Here is a 19,992-nt window from a genome sequence, read left to right on the forward strand (position 1 = left end):
TTTGCGGAATAAAATTTATGGATGTATCTCCAATGGTATACCCCGACATCCCACCATGGATAATTCCATCTCCCAAAATTTATGATGCTTTTAAAGGACTAAGGAAAGCATACTCCACTACCTAAGAGTACCAGTGCCATTTTAATGAATTCGTCAGCTGCCGTATGGGCAGTCGACTCATGTATACGGACGGATCCAAGTCAGAAGCAGACTGTGCCTGCGCAGTGTCCTCGGCATACCACGGAATCATGCGGACGAGACTCAGCCCGTTGTGTAGCGTATACACAGCGGAGCTCATTGCCATTAACATGGCTTTGGAGATGGTCGCCGACGATTGAAACCCTACCACCATCATGTGCACCGACTCAAAGAGCCCGCTGCAATCTATCTCCGATATTATCCCGATGCTTCCTATTGTGCAAGACATTCAAACCGCCCTATACAGTGTCTGTAAACGAGGACGGAAAGTTTCGTTCCTATGGGTTCCCGGGCACATGGGTACAATAGGAAATGAAAAGGGAGATGCAGGTGCAAAGGCGGCACTCACGATGCCGGTGCAGGCTTCGGCATTAGTAAACCTCCAGGACTTAGACTGCTCTGCGCAGAATAGTCATACAGCAGTGGAGTGAGGTATGGACGAACGTAAGGAACAACAAACTTAAAATGATATAACCGGTTTTTCAATGTGGCCTTCTTCTGATTGGAGGAAGTGAAGGGAGGAGGTCATCATTGCAAGACTGAGAATCGGTCATTGCGACCTGATACATTCCTATCTCTTCACCAAAGAGAAGATCCCACGTCGATGTGGCTATTGCAGCTGCCCTTTGATAGTGAGGCATCTCGTGACGGAGTGTGATGAGTACCAGATTACGCGAGGCAGGGTAGGCGTCGAGGGCAACCTAGAATGTATTCTGGGCGATGACCCTGACCGCCTAAGCCGTGTCATAGATTTCATTAAGAAAACTGATGTTATTAATTCGATTTGATTGGCTTAACTTCATATCAATCTTAAGTGACCCACCAAAATGAAATATAAGCATATGCTTATACCGCTATTTGATTGCGCGTGGTGCTAATGACATTAGCTGTGGACACACCCGTAACCCGAAACTTACAATAAGGTTTGATTAATAGGTATAGCCTAAGTATACAATATTCTTAGCTTGTTCCACATAAAATGTGCGACATTTACCTCGCCGACAAAATCTAACGTCTTCGAATGTATGGTTAACAATATGATGGACACTACCTTATCATTTTTTAAAATCTCTTCGGACCACAATGTATCCGTTTCATCGGCATCGCCTTGTAAATAACCTGAGGACACCGCCATCGAGCTACCTCTTTGGCGCGATATTTCTTTGGTGGCCGGCGACCACGAAAAGTAATTTATTTTATCTAACTGCACGTACATTGGCACTGCCTCGACTTTTTTAAAATGTTAATTTTCCAGGTGGGCGCGACGTTGGATGTGCCTGCGCCCTGCATGAGGTGCTTATAGGGCGTGCAGTTCTGAATTTAGTTATATTTAATAGCGAGTTTTACGACCGGGGTAAAAAGTTTCCTAGGTTAAAAATGACATATTGAAGAGCCCAGAACAAAAATTTTAACCGTTTTCCCGTATATTGATTCCTTCAAGCCGAAACGCTGCCTCAAAGGCGCGGTTGGTGGCAGGGAGGCTGGTGGCGAGCGGCTTAGTGTATTTCACGTCACGCCGTTGACTAGTTGCATGATGAAGATGACCAATTGCAGGAGAAGCATCGGCGTCGGGGAGGCTGGTGGCGAGCGGCTTAGTGTATTTCACGTCTCGCCGTTGACTGGTTGCATGATGAAGATTACCAATTGGAGGAGAAGCTGCGGCACTCGTAGAGTGCCTTATTTGTCTTCCACTTCTACAGGTACTTATCGTTAATCACCAGCATCGGGTAAGACTGCGCCTGGATTAGTGTTGCTTCATGCTACTTGCATGTTGAAGATGACCATTTGGAGGTGAAGCTGCGGCGCCGACTCGTACATTGGCTCATTCTTCGTACACTTGTACAGGTACTTAACGTTCATCATCTTGAGGTATAAACACAACCAAACATTAACACTGTAGTGACTAAGGTATTACAGGATCTGCCCAGATATGCCGTACCCGCTTATATTCTACTTTCATTGCATGCAATGTTCTCTGGATTCGTATTCCACAAGTGCTACCTGAATCAATATTTGCCGCAGAGACTTGTTCTTCGAAAACGGATAGATAAATGTTATTGCACCCCACGTATACAAAAATTTAATTTATCCAAATAGCTTCCTTCCAGTCCAGAAACTCTTTGTGACAGGTAGGCTGGTGCTTATTTAAAAAAAATAATCTGATTTATGAATCATTGGTCTCAAAATGTGCGAATTGGGAGGAAATAAAATGAAAAATGTGGAGGTTAACGCGACGTTGGATGTGCCTACGCCGTGCTTGAGGCGCTTATGAGCCATGCAGTTGTGAATTAAGTTATATTTAATGTCGAGTTTTTCGACCCGGATAAAACGTTTCCTAGGGTAAAAAATACATATTAAAGCCTCCAGAACAATAATGTCAACCGTTTTCACGTATATTGACTCCTTCAAGCCGAAACACTGCCTCAAAGGCGCGGTTGGTGGCAGGGAGGCGTGTGGCGTGCGGCTTAGTGTGTATCACGTCTCGCCGTTGACTAGTTGATGATGAAGATGACTAATTGGAGTAGAAGCTGCGGCGCCGACTCGTTGAGTGCCTCCCTCTTGTACAGGTACTTCTCGTTAATCACCAACATCGCGTAAGACAGCCTGGATTAGTGTTTCTTCACACCTTAGAAAACAGGCTAGTTAAAACATGAATGTGTCACGTAACGCAAACATATTCATTTACGAAGAATAATCTTAGAAAAAATAGGCGACAAAAGCATACCACGTCAGGACCAATGAGGTTATACCTGACGCATGGACGGGGTGAATATATACCATATATATTTGAGAGACGGAAAAATTAAAAAAATAGTATTTAAAATGCAACTATAATGAAAAAATCTATGACAACTCATGAATAATAATGTTTCGTATTCCATGTACTTTTGACCAATCGGACCATTCCCGAATACCGACACAGGTTGTTTATTAGCCTCTGTAGTTTTAGTGAGCCTTGCACCTCATCACGAGTAGCCTGTCTCTCTCATTCTCTTTTATATCACGTGTATAAATTCACAGCATCCTTAGCAAGAGGAATGTACAAGTTGGATACATTATACCTATGTGCAAACATCTTCAGATGTCTTGGAACAGCATTCACTCCTCTCCACACGGGGGAAGAGGGTGATCTCATCCTTAGTGGAGCTGCGCCCCCACGGACCCGAGCCCACCGAGTAGACTATCTCGTAAAAAAACCTTATACGACTAGGGTAGCGTCCGGACTGTCTTGTGAGCCAGAATGTCTGTGAGAAGCGATACCATGAAGCCGTCGGAAGAAACATCCAGATGTTGAACTACGCGGCGAAAATCGTAGCCTTAAGAGGTCACCCGTATTTTAAATCTGTTTTCAATCCAAAGTTTTGAGGAATTTTTATTATAAGAATGAGAGCCTTTATGCCACTATGTTTACGATTGAAAGTGTTCATCGAAGATTGCGGAATACAATTCCCGGATGTATCTCCAATCGTATACCCCGACATTCCACCATGGATAATTCCATTCTCCCAAAATTTATGATGCTTTTAAAGGACTAAGGAAAGCATACTCCACTACCTAAGAGTACCAGTGCCATTTTAATGAATTCGTCAGCTGCCGTATGGGCAGTCGACTCATGTATACAGACGGATCCAAGTCAGAAGCAGACCGTGCCTGCGCAGTGTCCTCGGCATACCACTGCATCATGTGGAAGAGATTCAGGCCGTTGTGTAGCATATACAAAGCGGAGCTCATCGCCATTAAGATGGCGTTGTGGATGGTCGCAGGCAATTGAAACCCCACCAACATCAAATGCACCGTCTCAAAGACTTCGCAGCAATCTATCTCCGCTATTTTCCCGATGTACCCTATTGTGAAGACATTCAAACCGCGCCCCGCACGGGGGGAGGAGAGTGATCTCTTCCTTTTGGAAGTCGCGCCCTCTCGGACCCGAGTACACCGAGGAGACAAGCTCGTTAAAAACCCCGTCGCTCGCTCGGATAGTGTCCAGGCAGCATGTGACTCTGCTTTTCTGAGTAGCCGTAACATCTGGCGTCCAGATTCACCCACGTGTTTGCCGTGCGTGGAGACCCGTACATGGGGAAGAAAGGGATCCTGGTGGGTGAGTTCTCCGGCTCCCAGCTGGGCGTCGGAAACCCGGTATGGGGCGGAGTTCAATACCCCATTTCAATACCCCATTTCGGCCCTGGATTCCCCGAAAAACGCTCACGAACCGAAACGAAAAAGCCCAGCTCGGTCAATCGGCTCCTTGCGGCTGGGGAGCTTGTCGGCTCCCTTCGAGCGTACGCCAGGACGGGTTAGTGCTGGAGATATTGGGATCTCCGTAGGGCGGCCGAAGGCGTGAGGGTTCGGAGGGCCCCTGCGCTGGAGGTTCTAACATAAAAGAGACCCCCTATCGAAGGTTCCTATATCCCTTGGGTAGCCCTGGCGACCACACCGGATATCGGTGTGGCGTCCCGAATGTGTGGCTCCGTGGTGGGTGGGGAGCCCAGGGGATGAATTTTGTATGTGTGTATGGATAATAATTTCTTACCTTCAACGAAAAGATCCCGTCCGGAAACGAATGGAGGAGGAATGAGAAACAATAAATTTCTTATAATGAAATGTCAGAAGGAAGGGGGAACACTAAAAAATGTGTCCCCTTTCTTAATTCGTAGAGTGCTCTCTGCTACGGTGCCAGGGGATATAGTAAAAAGTTACGGGATGGGTCCCTTTTGATCGAAACGGCAAATCGGCGTGATTTTAATCCAACGTGCATTTGCCTACAGGAAACTCATTTTGAAGCAACGGACAAGGGTATTTTAAGTGGTTTTAACGTTTTTAGGTTTGACGACACGAGTGGCCAACGGGCACACGGAACAGTTATGATCGCCACTGGGGAGTCCCTTCATGGGAGTGATCACTTCCCCTATACTATTAATAGAGAGGAAGATTTAAACCCCAATATTTTACGTCCTAACAATTGGAGTATGCGGAGAGCCGACTGGGCTCTTTTTAAAGAACCATTCCATTTACATTTAACGAAGGCCGCTGTGGTATCCAGAATATTGATTTTTTGACAAACAGTATCGTCGAATGTGCAAATAGTAGTGTGCCAAGGTCAGGACACGCCCGTTTGAGGCTTGCCGTTCCATGGTGGAAGGACGATTGCGCCAAGGCTATTCAGGCACGCAAGGGAGCGCTAAGAATTAAAAAAAAGTACCCAACAGCCATCAATTTGGCTTCCTTTCGCCGTTCTCGAGCCAAAGCCCGAAAGGTGGTCAATGAGGTGAAGAAGGACTCCTGGATGTCATTTGTATCCGGGATAAACTGCCGGACACCAGTGTCGCAGGTGTGAAAAAAGGAAAGGAGCATCTGTGGTGATTACCATCATTTTGGAGTCACATGCATTAAAAACAACGGCAACATCATAACCTCACCGTCCGCCATCAGCGAGATATTCGGACGGCAGCTAGCTAACATTAGCGGCAACGCCAATTATGATGACTCCTTCCTATCCTTGAAGAGACGCTGCGAATCGCACATACGTCCGTTTGCTGAGAGGAGAACTCTGGCGGACTACAATGTCCCATTTTCCCTTTGGGAACTAAAATCAGCATTCGCAGCTTCCCGTGACACGTCTCCAGGGATGGCCGAGATCCATAATGCCTTTCTCCGGAATCTTCCAGAGAGAGCTTTACTGGAAGTTCTCTCATGTTTTAATCAACTTTGGCCAGAGAGAAGCTTTCCACCGTCCTGGCGCGAATCTATAGTTGTTCCAATTTTAGGATAAATCCGATCCAAACAACTATTGTCCAATATCTCTCACCAGCTGTCTGTGTAAGGTAATGGAAAGAGAGGTTAACCGACGACTCGTTTGGTGGCTGGAGCGTCGAAACCTTCTTTCCAATGTCCAATGTGGCTTCCGATGCGGCCGATTGACATTTGACCACCTTGTAAGGACAGAGAACTACATCCAGGAGGCCTTTGTCCTTCGTCAGCGCGTTTTTGGTATTTTCTTTGATCTAGAGATTGCTTACGACCGGGTCTGTCGCCGAAAAATACTCTTGACGCTCCACAAATGGGGTTTTAGAGGCCATCTGCCAATATTTATTGAAAATATTTTAAAGAACCGAACCTTTTAAGGTCAGAATAGGCCGAGACGTATCGCGATCTTATACCCTGGAAAATGGGGTACCACAGGGGTCCGTATTGAGCGTGACACTTTTTGCGATAACCGTCAATGACGTGGCTGATTGTGTCAAAGCCCCAACGATGAGATCGCTGTTGGTGGATGACCTGGCAATCTTTTGCCGGTCGTCCAAACTTGTATCGGTAGCCAGACAACTACAGCTAGCATTAAATAACCTAGGCAGCTGGTCGCGGATGAATGGTTTTAAATTTTCACCGGAAAAGACCAAATGTGTGCATTTTCACCGGAAGAGAGGTTACTTTGCCCCTCCAGTTTTAAAACTGGATGGCAGACCCCTTCCGTGCGTGGAGTCGGCTCGGTTCCTAGGTATGACCCAAGACCACCGATTACATTGGCGGGATCATATTCAGTTTTTAAGAAATAATTGTCCCAGGACCCTAAATATTTTAAAGTTTTTAACCCACTCCTCATGGGGCGCCGACGGCAACATGATGCTTTTATTATATCGCGCACTTATTTGGTCCAAGATGAACTATGGGAGTTTTATGTACTCGTCTGGCCACGAGTCAATTTTAAGAACCCCTACGACGCGTCTGTCTGGGCGCGCGAAGTAGTCTGTGACAATAAATTTTGTGTGAATTAGGCACAGTATTATAATAGTTATTGGTCATCTTATTCATCCATAAGTTAATCCATTTAATTATTTTAAAAGGTTTAATCATCCACTGTAGTATGAAGTAAGTTTAACTGAAGAAGACAGTTATTATGCGGATGTTTAAATGTTCACGTAACGTACAAGATATCTTATATACAAAATCTTTAAGGAAGGATAAAACCTACCTTAAATTCCTCATTCACAGTCGAGATGCTTTCCCAGGGTGACGTGTATCATCAGTGTATGATGGCTCAGTAAAATAAAAAATGGAGGTGTACAAAAACCTGGAGCAATCAATTTATAGTGTATGCAAAAACGTAGCTGGTATGACAAGATCATCAGTGAAAGGTCTGTTATTATATAATATATATATTTACCGATTCTACACCTACTCTACTTTTTTTGGGACACCGCCTTCCTCCTCTCTCCCAAATAATTGGTCCTGAGCAAACACCATTTCTTCCTGCACTGGTCAGAAGCAGTATTCGGTACCACCATATGCAGTGGATGTCTTTCTACATAAGTTTTGGAAATAAATGACACATTAGTGGTGCCAAACGACTTAGCCGTCGATGCACCCTAAATTTAATTACTACTACTACTACTAGGACTATGAAGCCTAAAAAACAGATATTATGTATCAATTTAAACAGAAGCTGATAAGGAAAGGGCTGTAATGTTCAGAATGGGCTTCTACTATTAAAACTGAAAGCTAAATGCTATAGCACCCCATGTAAACAAAAATGTAATTGTTCCAATTATCTTCCCTACCGTCCAGAAACTCTTGGTGACTGGTAGGCTGGCGCTTATTTAAAAAAAATAATCTGATTTAAGAATCCGTGGTCTAAAAATGTGCAATTTGGTGAGAAAAAAATAAAAATTTTACAATATTGGCGCGACCATGGATGTGCCTGCGCCGTGCTTGAGGAGCTTATAGGGCATGCAGTTATGAATTGTAGTAATATTTAATGTCGAGTTTTTCGACCCGGATAAAACGTTCCCTAGGGTAAAAAATACATGTCAAAGCCTCCAGAACAAAAATTTGAATCGTTTTCCCCTATATTGACTCCTTCAAGCCGAAACACTGCCTCAAATGCGCGGTTGATGGCAGAGAGGCGGGTGGCGTGCGGCTTAATGTGTATCATGTCTCGCCGTTGACTAGTTGCACGATGAAGACGACCAATTGGAGGAGAAGCTGCGGCGGCAGGGAGGCTGGAGGCGAGCGGCTTAGTGTATTTCACGTCTCGCCGTTGACTAGTTGCATGATGAAGATCACCAATTGGAGGAGAAGCTTCGTCACTCGTAGAGTGCCTTATTTGTCTTCCACTTCTAAGTACTTATCGTTAATCACCAACATCGCGTAAGACTGCGCCTGGATTAGTGTTTCTTCACACCTTAGAAAACAGGCTAGTTAAAACATGAATGTGTCACGTAACGCAAACATATTCATTAATGAAGTTAACTTTAGAAAAAAGGATTAAACTTAGAAAAAAGTCGACAAAAACATACCACGCTAGGACCAATGAGGTCATATCAACGCATACCTGACGCACGGGGTGAATATATACCATACATATTTGTGAGACGGAAAAATAAAAAAAAATATTTAAAATGCAGGAATAATGAATAAAATCGATGAAAACACATGTACAATCATGTTTCGTATTTCATGTACTTTTGCCCGATCGGACCATTCCCGAATCCCGACAAAGGTTGGTAATTAGCCTTTGTAGTTTTAGTGTGCCTTGCACCTCCTTACAAAGTAGCCTGTCTATCTCATTCTCTTTTCTATCACGTGTATAAATCCAGCATCCCTGGCAATAGGAATGTAGAAGGTGGATACATGATACCTATCCGCCAACATCTTCAGCTTTCCTGGAACAGCATTCACTCCTCTCCACACGGGGGGAAGAGGGTGATATCATCCTTAGTGGAGCCGCGCCCCCACGGACCCGAGCCCACCGAGGAGACAATCTCGTAAAAAAACCTTATACGACTAGGGTAGCGTCCGGACAGTCCCATGAGCCAGAATGTCTGTGAGAAGCGATGCCATGAAGCCGTCGGAAGAAACATCCAGTTGTTGAACTACGCGGCGAAAATCTTAGCCTTAAGAAGTCACCCGTATTTTAAATCTGTTTTCAATCCAAAGTTTTGAGGAATTTTTATTATAAGAATGAGAGCCTTTATGCCACTATGTTCATGATTGAAAGAGTTCATCGAAGCTTGCGGAATAAATTCCCGGATGTTTCTCCAATCGTATACCCCGACATTCCACCATGGATAATTCCATCTCCCAAAATTTATGATGCTTTTAAAGGACTAAGGAAAGCATACTCCACTACCTAAGAGTACCAGTGCCATTTTAATGAATTCGTCAGCTGCCGTATGGGCAGTCGACTCATGTATACAGACGGATCCAAGTCAGAAGCAGACTGTTCCGTCGCAGTGTCGTCGGCATACCACGGCATCATGTGGACGCGATTCAGGCCGCTGTGTAGCATATACAAAGCGGAGCTCATCGCCATTAAGATGGCTTTGGTGATGGTCGCCGACGATTGAAACCCTACCATCATCAAATGCACCGACTCAAAGACTTCGCAGCAATCTATCTCCGCTATATTCCCGATGCACCCTATTGTGCAGGACATTCAAACCGCGCCCCGCACGGGGGGAGGAGAGTGATCTCTTCCTTTTGGGAGTCGCGCCCGCACGGACCCGAGTACACCGATGAGACAAGCTCGTTAAAAAACCCCGTCGCTTGCTCAGATAGTGTCCAGACAGCATGTGACTCTGCTGTTCCGAGTAGCCGTAACATCTGGCGTCCAGATTCACCCACGTGTTTGCCGTGCGTGGAGACCCGTACATGGAGGAGAAAGGGATCCTGGTGGGTGAGTACTCCGGCATCCAGCTGGGCGTCGGAAACCCGGTATTGGCCCTAGTTCAATACCCCACTTCGGCCCTGGATTCCCCGAAAAACGGGCGGCCGAGAAGAGCCCAGCTCGGTCAATCGGCTCCTGGCGGCTTGGGAGCTTGGCGGCTCCCTTCGAGCGTTCGCCAGGACGGGATAGTGCTGGAGATATTGGGGTCTTCGTAGGGCGGCCGAAGGCGTGTGGGTTCGGAGGCCCCCCGCGCTGGAGGTTCTAACCTAAAAGATGTATATAAATAATAATAATGTATGTTAATAGGAACAGGAAAGGATGGCTCTCCATGAACGTTCAGGTATTGCATTGCTTGTAGAAAACAATACTGTTACATGGAAATAAAGTTTCTACGTATAGAAATTACTTTTGCATCCATTTATAATGTAATAATCCTTTTGTAATTCATAGGCTGCCTTCTTTTGTAATCTCATAGTGCCTTCTTTGTAGGTTGTGGTGGGACCATCCATGGAAATTATGGATATTGTTTGCAGATGGCAGGGACCCGTGCATGATGCACGTATATTCCATAACAGTAGGCTTAAGCACAGATTTGAAGCTGGGCAGATGCGAGGAATCCTTCTAGGGGATAGTGGCTATCCATTACTTCCTTGTTTATTCACACCAGTTTTACATCCTACAACTGGTCCTGAAAGGCGGTAAATATTCCTATTAATTATGATTTTTATGTTTCTCTGTACCTTGGGCGTATTTTTTCAGTTATCTATATTTATCATTCATGCTATTATGTTAGATAGAGTTTTTTAGAGTATGTAGGGAGACTATTTAATTGTAATCCTTATTAATGGTGGTAATGATGACCTTTTATGCCATGGCACGCTGTTTTTCTCTTACATAGATGCAATATCAATGCTTAAAAATAAAATGGCATAGTGAAAAAAAATTATTGGAAAAGTGCAAATGAAACAGATCATATCAGCTGTAGTTGAGTACTATATTCAGAAAGGTATTCATACTGTCTTATACACTTTGACTTATTGTCTCTATGATAACAAGATAAATGTACCACTGCCTGGCTAAGATAGGTTTATTCAAGTCCTACGATGCTTACACTTAAAGGAACAGTTCATGCATTTCATATCCATTTTAAAAGAGGTACACTACTGGTTTAAAACTTTTTTTTGAGTTTTCTTTACGACCATATAGAATTAAAATACATATTATTTATCTTTCTTTTGAAATGGGCTTGAATTAGGTAATCCTTTTCCTGACCCTAAAAATGCTGTATGTGTTTTTAAATCTGATCCTTGATGCTCTAGTATTGCTTGATGACCTACTCATAGTCATTGCTGAAATAAGATATCCTAGGCCATGTTTGGTATCTTGTTAATTGTTTTAATCTTTTTAAGGACAAATTCTTTATAATAGGTAACAAAAAATTGGTAATGTTTAATGGTTTATTTGAGTTTTTTTAATTTCAATTAATGCTTCACTCGTATGTTCTTCTCACAGACATTTAAACAGACTAAAGAAAAACCTGTGATGATCATGATATTACTTAAAATCAAGTGTTTAAGTTCATTCCAAGTTGATCTCCAATAAGAGAATGAAGTGCATTCATGATTGAATAAGATAATACCTAACAGACCTGTTGCATATGAAAAATTATTAGATGTAATCACTTTGAATTACCACTTTACCGCTCATTATTTTATTAGGGATGCTAAATAACTACCTACTTAACACTCATTTTGAAGTGAATATTGCTTAACAATCTCAGATCGATGGTTGACGATGTCACTTTGTGGAAGTTCATCGATAGCAATGATACAATCGGCTATAATAATTTTCCACACTATTATGTCATGTGTGAAATTTTCATCAACCCATAGATAAATTTTCTCCCAGTCTGATCAGCAAAAATTATAATCATTTGTGTTACATCTCATGAAATAAACACTACCATTTCTTCGTCATTAATGGGATCTTTAGAATTAAAAAACAATTTATTGGTAGTGATAGGGTAAACTTAACAACCTTTTCAATACTGCCATTCATTTAATGCATGCGTATTGGGAATCCATCCTTCCTCACATGCATTAAACATTATACCTTTCCTTATTATTGATGCAAAGTAACAACTTTATAATATTTTATCCAAATCACTGAATGAAAGTTTAATATTGTAATTCTTCTTATGTTTAGATACAACACCTCGCACATCAGGACCAGGAGCATCGTTGAGAGGACATTTGGGATTTGGAAGCGGAGATTCCCATGCCTCTCAACGAAGCTTAGGACGAAATTGTCAACCTCCCTGAAAGTGATCTTGGCTTGTGCAGTTCTACATAATGTAGCTGTACGTCATCATGCCCCTATCCCTGATCAGGAGCGCATGATACCTGTGGTTGATGTTCCTGTTCATGTGTATAGGGGTCATAATGGTCGTGGAGCTGCAGAAAGAGCTGCACTAATCCAGAGACACTTTTCAGAGGTAAGTGTGAATGGCTTTGCTGCAATAAATAAGTTTCATGTTAACTGTCTTTCAATATATTCTAATTCTGGAAGAGTTAATTCATGAAATTTTCAATTATCCTCACTTAATAACTAGGAAATAATATATTTCTGTGTTTTAATATTCTTCTATTTGCATTACAGGAGGGTTGACAGCTGGTGTGAATAAGTAAGTCAGTAATGGATACCACAGTCTTCCTAACATTTGTCCAGGATCAAATATGTGCTTCAGCTGCTGTTATGGAAATTGTGCTTCATGGATGGACCCCTGCTGTTTGCAGACATCTCCATAGTTTCTATTCCTGTTCCTTTAAGCCGATGCCTGTTGCTTCGCCTCCTAGTCTTTTAATGGGAATTTGTGTCAGGGAAATTAGCTGTTGCATGGGAACATTTCTGATGGCTGTGAATTCCTCGTCTGTCAAGTCTTTTCCCCATGGTCATCAGTGATTCTAATATTGCTGGTACAGGCATTCCACTGCTATTCATGGTAGCTGTGCATCAGTCACTGTCTCTCTGAAATCCTATACCATCATAAGTTCCCTTTCCGAGTATTATCTACTGGATTTCACCTTCCCTTATGTATTACTGAGCTGAGTTGTGAGGATTGTCGAATTTATATTTAATGAAATCATCGAGGTTGTTCTATTCTAATAAAAAACAAATTACAGTTAACTGCAGTGTTTTTGTTGGCCCATGTTGGCTCCCTTTCTGATGACATTAACCATTGGCACGATGATTTTTTTCTTTTAAGTTGGATGATTATAGTAGATATAGCTAATACTGCATATTTCTTTATCAAAATTGTTCATTTGGTTACCTTTCATTTTTTCCTTACTGCCATATATTGCTGAAAGGTTTCGAAAAAGGAAAGCCGCTTTCCTGGGTAGAAAAGAGGGATTAACAAAGAATGAAAGAGTTTTCAGTGCATTTCTCTACTGTACTATTTAATAAAAAAAGAATTTTACAAAATATTTTTTTAAAGGTAGCTGGTTACTTAAATAGGGATATAATAGAGAATATTAGGACAGATTATGTGACGTTGAATGAGTAGGTACGATGCTGGTCTTATACAACTGAGGAAGGCATGGGAGGAGGATGTAAGCGGCAGGAAACCCAATGGAATCCTGAATTGGAGATAGCCATGATCCACAAGAATACCATCAGTAACATCCTGCAGAGAGAGAGAGAGTTCCAGGACAGCAGAATGGAGCTGGCCATGCAAAGGTGGCAACAGGAGCACTACTTCTCCTAAAAATGGGGAAAATTTAGAATTAGTTGAAATATTAATATTAAAAAAATGTTGCTTGCTAAATCATCCCATTATAAGTGAAAATACTTTCTTCAACCAACATATGTGCATGCATTTAAATATTGCTAAAATCATTGATTTTCATTTGTTTCAATGCAACTTCATCCTTTGCATCAATGCAACTTCATCCTTTGCATCTATTTCAAAGGAACTATGCAATATTCCTTTAATAAGTAAACTTGGAAAGGAATCGATATCACAGCCTGTCTCAAAAATGGATATTATTGTTATGAAGGTAAAGATAAATGAAGCCTGAAGCCATCTTTCCATTGATGTTAAGACATTAAATTCACACATACATTAGCAAAGACATGAACTTTGAGCAACAAAATTTTCATTCTGATTCCTTTTAAATTTGTTTTAAAATACCTCACGTAAATTATTACCCTGGCAACTTCTACCACTAAAGTACAAAACAAAATATGGTAAAGCAAACCATCATCTGGCGCAACTCCTGCTCCTTAATTTTTATTTGGAGGTCATCCATCCTTTTTTGTTGCGCCAGAGCCTGCTTCTGCTGCATCCTTTGCAGTCTCAAGACCTCCAACTGCAGAACCTGTGTGTTACGGCAATGAAATGGATGGAAATGGACGTGAGTGACTGAGTGGTGCCCCAGAAGGGGATGGACCCCGTTTGGGGTGTCCGGGCAGGGGATTGTATTGTAAGGAGTGCCCCGGAAGGGGAAGGGAGAGGAGACGGTGTTATGAAAGGAACGACTGCGCAGTCAGTCACAAGAGAGCGACGGTCGGTGGAAGGTGCTTGTTCCACAGCATACGGAAGTTTCAAAAACACTTTGTAACGACGAAATCAAACAAATAAATACAGTCCATTTTTAAATCTAAAAACAGTTCATTTATGTTGACATGCCGAAGGTGCAACATAAAATTGGTCCTTCGGGCCGGATAGAGATCAACTAGAAAGTTTTTCGTTCGCATTTTTCAACGCGCGCTGCGACGACGCCGTACAGACTCAACCCGGGATAAGGATTGCATCATCTCGGCAGCTTCCTTCTGCAGCGGCGAGACGGCCTGGCGACGGACATCACTTGGCAGTAGAGTGAGTCTGGCTCATTTATTCCTTATTCCTTTCTTGAACAATCATTTCCTCAACCATTCCTTTGCACGCATCTTTCTTTAATTATGGATTGTTCTGAACGTAAAAACCTCATTAAACAAAGAGGAATTGTCAAGGCAAGTTTAACAAGAATTCGCACATTCATCAATTCATTTGATCAGTCATCCAATATGAATTCAGTGCGTGTAAGATTAGAACGTCTTCCTAAAATATGGGAAGAATACGATGAGATTCAACGTAAATTGGAATTGAACGACGACGAAGATCACAGTGGTGATAGAGAAGCTGTCGAGGAATCTTACTACGAAATACAAGCAAAGTGTTTGTCATTAATTGAAAATTTAAATCCACCGACACCACCATCGTCACACGTTGCATCAGATAGAAGCGAAGCGACGTCTGCGGCAGTTGCCAACTTATCACGGCTGCCAACCATTAAAATCCCCACCTTTTCGGGTCTAGTGACTGAGTTCATGCATTTCCACGACATATTTCAAAGTTTAATAATAAAAAACGAATGCCTGGACAACATCCAACGATTTCAGTATCTTCTAAGTTCGCTTACAGCAGAGGCAAAGGCGCTTATAGAAAATCTTCCCGTGACAAGTAACAACTTCAGCATAGCTTGGGAACTCATTTGCAATAACCCTAGGCTAATTGCTATAAATCATGTTAGCTCATTGCTTAACTTACCTCACATTAGAAAGGAATCTGTACGTGAATTAAGACACCTTCTTAATCAACTAGTGAGCAACACGAACGCCATAGAAGCGCTGAATTTAGAGACACCTATTCATGAAATACTAATTTCGCAAATAGTGCTGGAAAGGTTGGACTACACTTCGAGATACGCATGGGAGGCTCAAACGGACACCCATAAATTCTCAAGATTAACTGACTTAATTTCTTTCATCGAAAAAAGGTGCCAAGAATTAGAAATTGTGGATTCAACTCATACAAAGCAAACGAGATCAGCCCCCACTCAAGTAAAGCATTGGTCTCATAAGCAGGCGTACTTTGCTACGAATAATAAATGTGTGGCATGCGGTAATGAACATTCTTTGTACCAATGTCCCATGTTTCGCACCCTTAATGTCCAACGGAGAACAGATATGGTAAAAAAGAATAGATTGTGCTTCAACTGCTTACGTCCAGGTCACAATCTTAGTCAGTGTACTTCCAAACACTGCCAGAAATGCAATATGAGGCACCATACGCTTCTTCACAGAGTTTTCATCAGGAATCAAGAAGAAGAAGGTACAAATAATACTCTAGATCATCAGTCTGGCATGCAACCAAAGGAGGTTAGCTACAAAAGATCATCAGATTCTTCGTCATCAGAGAACGTCAAAACCTACTGCTCATTGAAGGTTCAACCAGATACTCAAGTCCGTCTTTCCACTGCCATGGTGAGGATACGTGACAGATATGGAAGGTATCAAAATTGCAGAGCATTGCTAGATTCAGGATCACAATCAAGTTTTATGACTGAAGCATTGGTTCAGCGATTAGGATTAAAGAAGTTTCGCAATCACATATCGATTCAAGGAATTAGTTCATCAAATTCAGAGACTAAATATGCCACTAATGTAGAAGTTTTGTCTTGTACAAATGATTACAAGTTCGATCTAACTTTGTCAATTCTTCCAAGAATCACTGGAAATATTCCTTCAGTACATATCAAGAACTATGATTGGGGTATTCCGACCGATATTCAACTCGCTGACATCAATTTTCACACACCAGGGCCAGTAGACTTATTAATAGGTGCTGAAGTTTTCTTCCATCTTATGCGACCAGGAAAAAGAACAAGAGTAGGAAATTATCCCGTTCTTCAGGAAACGGCGTTAGGTTGGATTCTATCAGGACCAACTCCAGTGGTCGACTCTACCAAAACAACACGGCAAACATTTGTGGTGAGAAAGGAAGAAGGTCTGGAGGAACAACCAAAAAGAATTTGGGAATTGGAGGAATTACCTTCCACACTAATGTCTCTGGAGGAAGGGCAATGCGAGAAACACTATCAAGTGAATACGATTAGAAATCCATCGGGAAATTATATGGTGAAACTTCCTTTAAGGACCGATCCTCAGCAACTAGGCGAGTCCTATAAAAACACTCTTCATCGCTTTCTGCAACTCGAAAGGCGACTAGAAAAACAATTTGATCTGCGACAGCAATACAATACTTTCATGTCCGAGTATGAATCCTTGGGTCATATGAAAAAACTTAAGGACATTCGCTTGTGGTGGAATGGACCAGTTTGGCTATCAAAACCAACATCCTCGTGGCCGTCATTATTGCCTGAAGTTTTCAGCAATAAGGACATTCCTGAAGAAAGAAAATCAAGGTTGACTCATCACATTACCACATTAACCACCACAAAGATGAACCCATTTGTAACGATCGAAAACTACTCCACGTTGTCGCGCCTGCAAGGAACAGTTGCATTCTGTCTTCGTTTCATATCCAATACCAGATGTTGCAAATCAAAACGTAACATAGGAACTTTAACTCCTATGGAGAGAAGGGATGCCCTTCACTGTTTAATAAGGATGATTCAGCAGAAAGAGTATCCTGATGAGTATCATCAATTAGAGACCTCCGGAGAAGTTAAGAAGGGAAGCAAATTAAAAAATCTCAGCCCATTCATCTGTGGTCACAAGTTAATCAGGGTGGGAGGAAGACTTCAGAATTCACTCATGTTATTTGAAAAACGTCATCCAATCATCCTACCAAATGGGAACCATTTAACTCATCTAATAATAAAAAATGAACATGAAAGACTGTTACATGCCAATAGCCAGCTACTTCTTGCATCTCTTAGGGAAACATTTTGGGTAGTCAACGCCAAGAGTGCAGTAAGGAAAATAATTCACCGTTGCATTACTTGCTATAAGCTAAAGGCAGAAGCAACGCATCAGTTGATGGGACAGCTACCTCAAGCAAGAGTCAAACCTTCTCGCCCATTTCTTAATAGTGGAGTAGATTATGCAGGACCAATCTACATAAAGCATGGCTCAAGAAGAAGTAAAACGAAGGTGAAGGGATATATATGTATTTTCATTTGTTTGGCAACTAAAGCCATTCATTTAGAATTAGTGAGTGATCTAACGGCTGATGCATTCATAGCTTCACTTAAAAGGTTTATAGCCAGAAGAGGGCTTTGCTCTGAGATCTGGTCAGACAACGGAACAAACTTTATTGGAGCTGCACGCGAAATTAAACATCTCATGAAGTCCGAACAATTCAAAGAAGTGGTCGGCAGCGAAACATCCAAAAGAGGCATCAAATGGCACTTTATTCCCCCTAGTGCCCCGCATTTTGGAGGATTGTGGGAAGCGGGAGTGAAGTCAATGAAGTATCACCTTCGTCGAATTATGGGAAACTCTTGCCTTATGTTCGAAGAACTGTATACTCTGTTAACACAGATAGAAGCGTGCCTCAACTCAAGACCACTCCTTTCCCTCTCAAATGATCCCTCTGACTTAACCTATCTCTCCCCAGGCCATTTCCTCATAGGAGAACCTTTAACAGCCATTCCTGAGCCAGACTTAACATTTAAGAAAGTAAGATTGACTTCCAGATGGCATCTTTTGCAGCAGCAACTCCAACATTTTTGGCACCGATGGTCTTCTGACTATTTATGCCAATTACAGCAGCGTGGGAAATGGAGCCACCGCCACTGCAACATACAACCCGGGGCAGTGGTACTCCTGAAGGAAAGCAACGTTCCACCTCTTCAGTGGAAGATAGGACTCGTGGACGTGGTACACCCAGGAACTGATGGTGTTGTGCGAGTAGTATCAGTGCGAACAAATTCAGGAGTTTTTAAACGTCCAGTAACGAAAGTGTGTGTTTTGCCAATGGACAAATAAGTTACTGTTGTTTTTTGTAATTTTAACTTTTCATTCAATTTATTCTGCTATCTCAGTTAATTGTCTCAGTTATCTCAGTATTGTGCTATGTATTCAATTATTTTTTGGTAAACCATTTGTTTACAGTGGGGGGTATGTTACGGCAATGAAATGGATGGAAATGGACGTGAGTGACTGAGTGGTGCCCCAGAAGGGGATGGACCCCGTTTGGGGTGTCCGGGCAGGGGATTGTATTGTAAGGAGTGCCCCGGAAGGGGAAGGGAGAGGAGACGGTGTTATGAAAGGAACGACTGCGCAGTCAGTCACAAGAGAGCGACGGTCGGTGGAAGGTGCTTGTTCCACAGCATACGGAAGTTTCAAAAACACTTTGTAACGACGAAATCAAACAAATAAATACAGTCCATTTTTAAATCTAAAAACAGTTCATTTATGTTGACATGCCGAAGGTGCAACACTGTGTCTCTTCGTCTCGCTTCATTTTCCGCAGTTGGAAGTCATGGACCAGCTTGGCTGTGGCCAGCTCCACTTGTGCTGTCTCTTGCCTGAGGGCTTGAATCTTATCGCGGTGTGCGTTGTAAGTTTTCAAGCCCTCAAGCCGGTCCTGCAACTCTCTCTCTACAGCAGCTCCTCTGGTCATGCCACCAGAGGAGGATGGTGTCCTTATCGGACCTCCCATCACTGTCGTGGCACACGGAACATCTGACGGTGGAGCCTCGACTACTTTGAAAAGAAAAAAGGAAATTTATTGTATAATTTCGATAACGATAGGTAATGCATTACCACAAGCAATATCGCACATACTTACTTGTTGGATACTCCAGTTCCGTGTGCCCACTGCTCGCGTTGGGGATAGGAGGCGAGTCCAGGAGATCGTCATCCATATCCCCAACATTCTGCTCACAGTGTGACAGTGATGGGATGGCTATTTCTAACTCAGGGTTGGGATCGCGCACAGGCGGTACATATGGCCCACCGCCTGTGGCCAACCTCCGCTGGGTTTCCTGAGCCTGGGCCTTCCTCCTCTTCGTTTTCACGTTGTCCCATGCCTTCCTCAGTTGCTTCCAATTTCGCTATTAAAGTGAAATTCACTTCAATTAAACAAAGAGTACTTCCTACATCGCCGCATATATTTATTCGCACATCATCGGCATTTCATTTTTACGCGCTATGCATAAAACTACATCGGAAACATTGTGTCTTATTAAAAATTTAACTAAGTTTAAAAATATATGTTATTTTAATGCACTATAACACACTTTGTCATTAAATAACAACATTTCTTTGAGCAAGTAATACAATAGATTACTAATGTACACGACCAGCCAATAACTCTAGTATTACCTACCTTCACGACT

General features: G+C 42.5%; 2 protein-coding genes and 1 long non-coding RNA gene across 3 annotated transcripts; 1 reads left to right on the forward strand and 2 right to left on the reverse strand.

Moving 5' to 3' along the window:
* Positions 1 to 10,187: 10,187 nt before the first annotated feature.
* Positions 10,188 to 13,048, forward strand: LOC124162758 (putative nuclease HARBI1). The gene is made up of 3 exons (XM_046539396.1): positions 10,188 to 10,560; positions 12,068 to 12,356; positions 12,521 to 13,048. Exons 1-3 carry the CDS (start codon positions 10,370 to 10,372, stop codon positions 12,527 to 12,529), a joined length of 489 nt encoding a protein of 162 aa, XP_046395352.1. The 5' UTR covers positions 10,188 to 10,369; the 3' UTR covers positions 12,530 to 13,048.
* A 347-nt stretch (positions 13,049 to 13,395) lies between these two features.
* Positions 13,396 to 14,214, reverse strand: LOC124162759. The gene is made up of 2 exons (XR_006865662.1): positions 14,122 to 14,214; positions 13,396 to 13,624 (listed from the first exon to the last, which is right to left on the reverse strand). It is a non-coding gene; the product is annotated as an uncharacterized LOC124162759 (long non-coding RNA).
* Positions 14,215 to 19,064: 4,850 nt separating this feature from the next.
* On the reverse strand, positions 19,065 to 19,560 carry LOC124163058. Its single transcript, XM_046539842.1, has 2 exons — positions 19,443 to 19,560; positions 19,065 to 19,357 (listed from the first exon to the last, which is right to left on the reverse strand). The coding sequence occupies exons 1-2, from the start codon at positions 19,516 to 19,518 to the stop codon at positions 19,065 to 19,067; spliced, it is 369 nt and encodes a 122-aa protein (XP_046395798.1). The 5' UTR covers positions 19,519 to 19,560.
* Between the last annotated feature and the right edge of the window lie 432 nt (positions 19,561 to 19,992).

This window comes from Ischnura elegans, chromosome 7, assembly GCF_921293095.1.
Source record: "Ischnura elegans chromosome 7, ioIscEleg1.1, whole genome shotgun sequence".
Classification (NCBI taxonomy): Eukaryota; Metazoa; Arthropoda; class Insecta; order Odonata; family Coenagrionidae; genus Ischnura; species Ischnura elegans.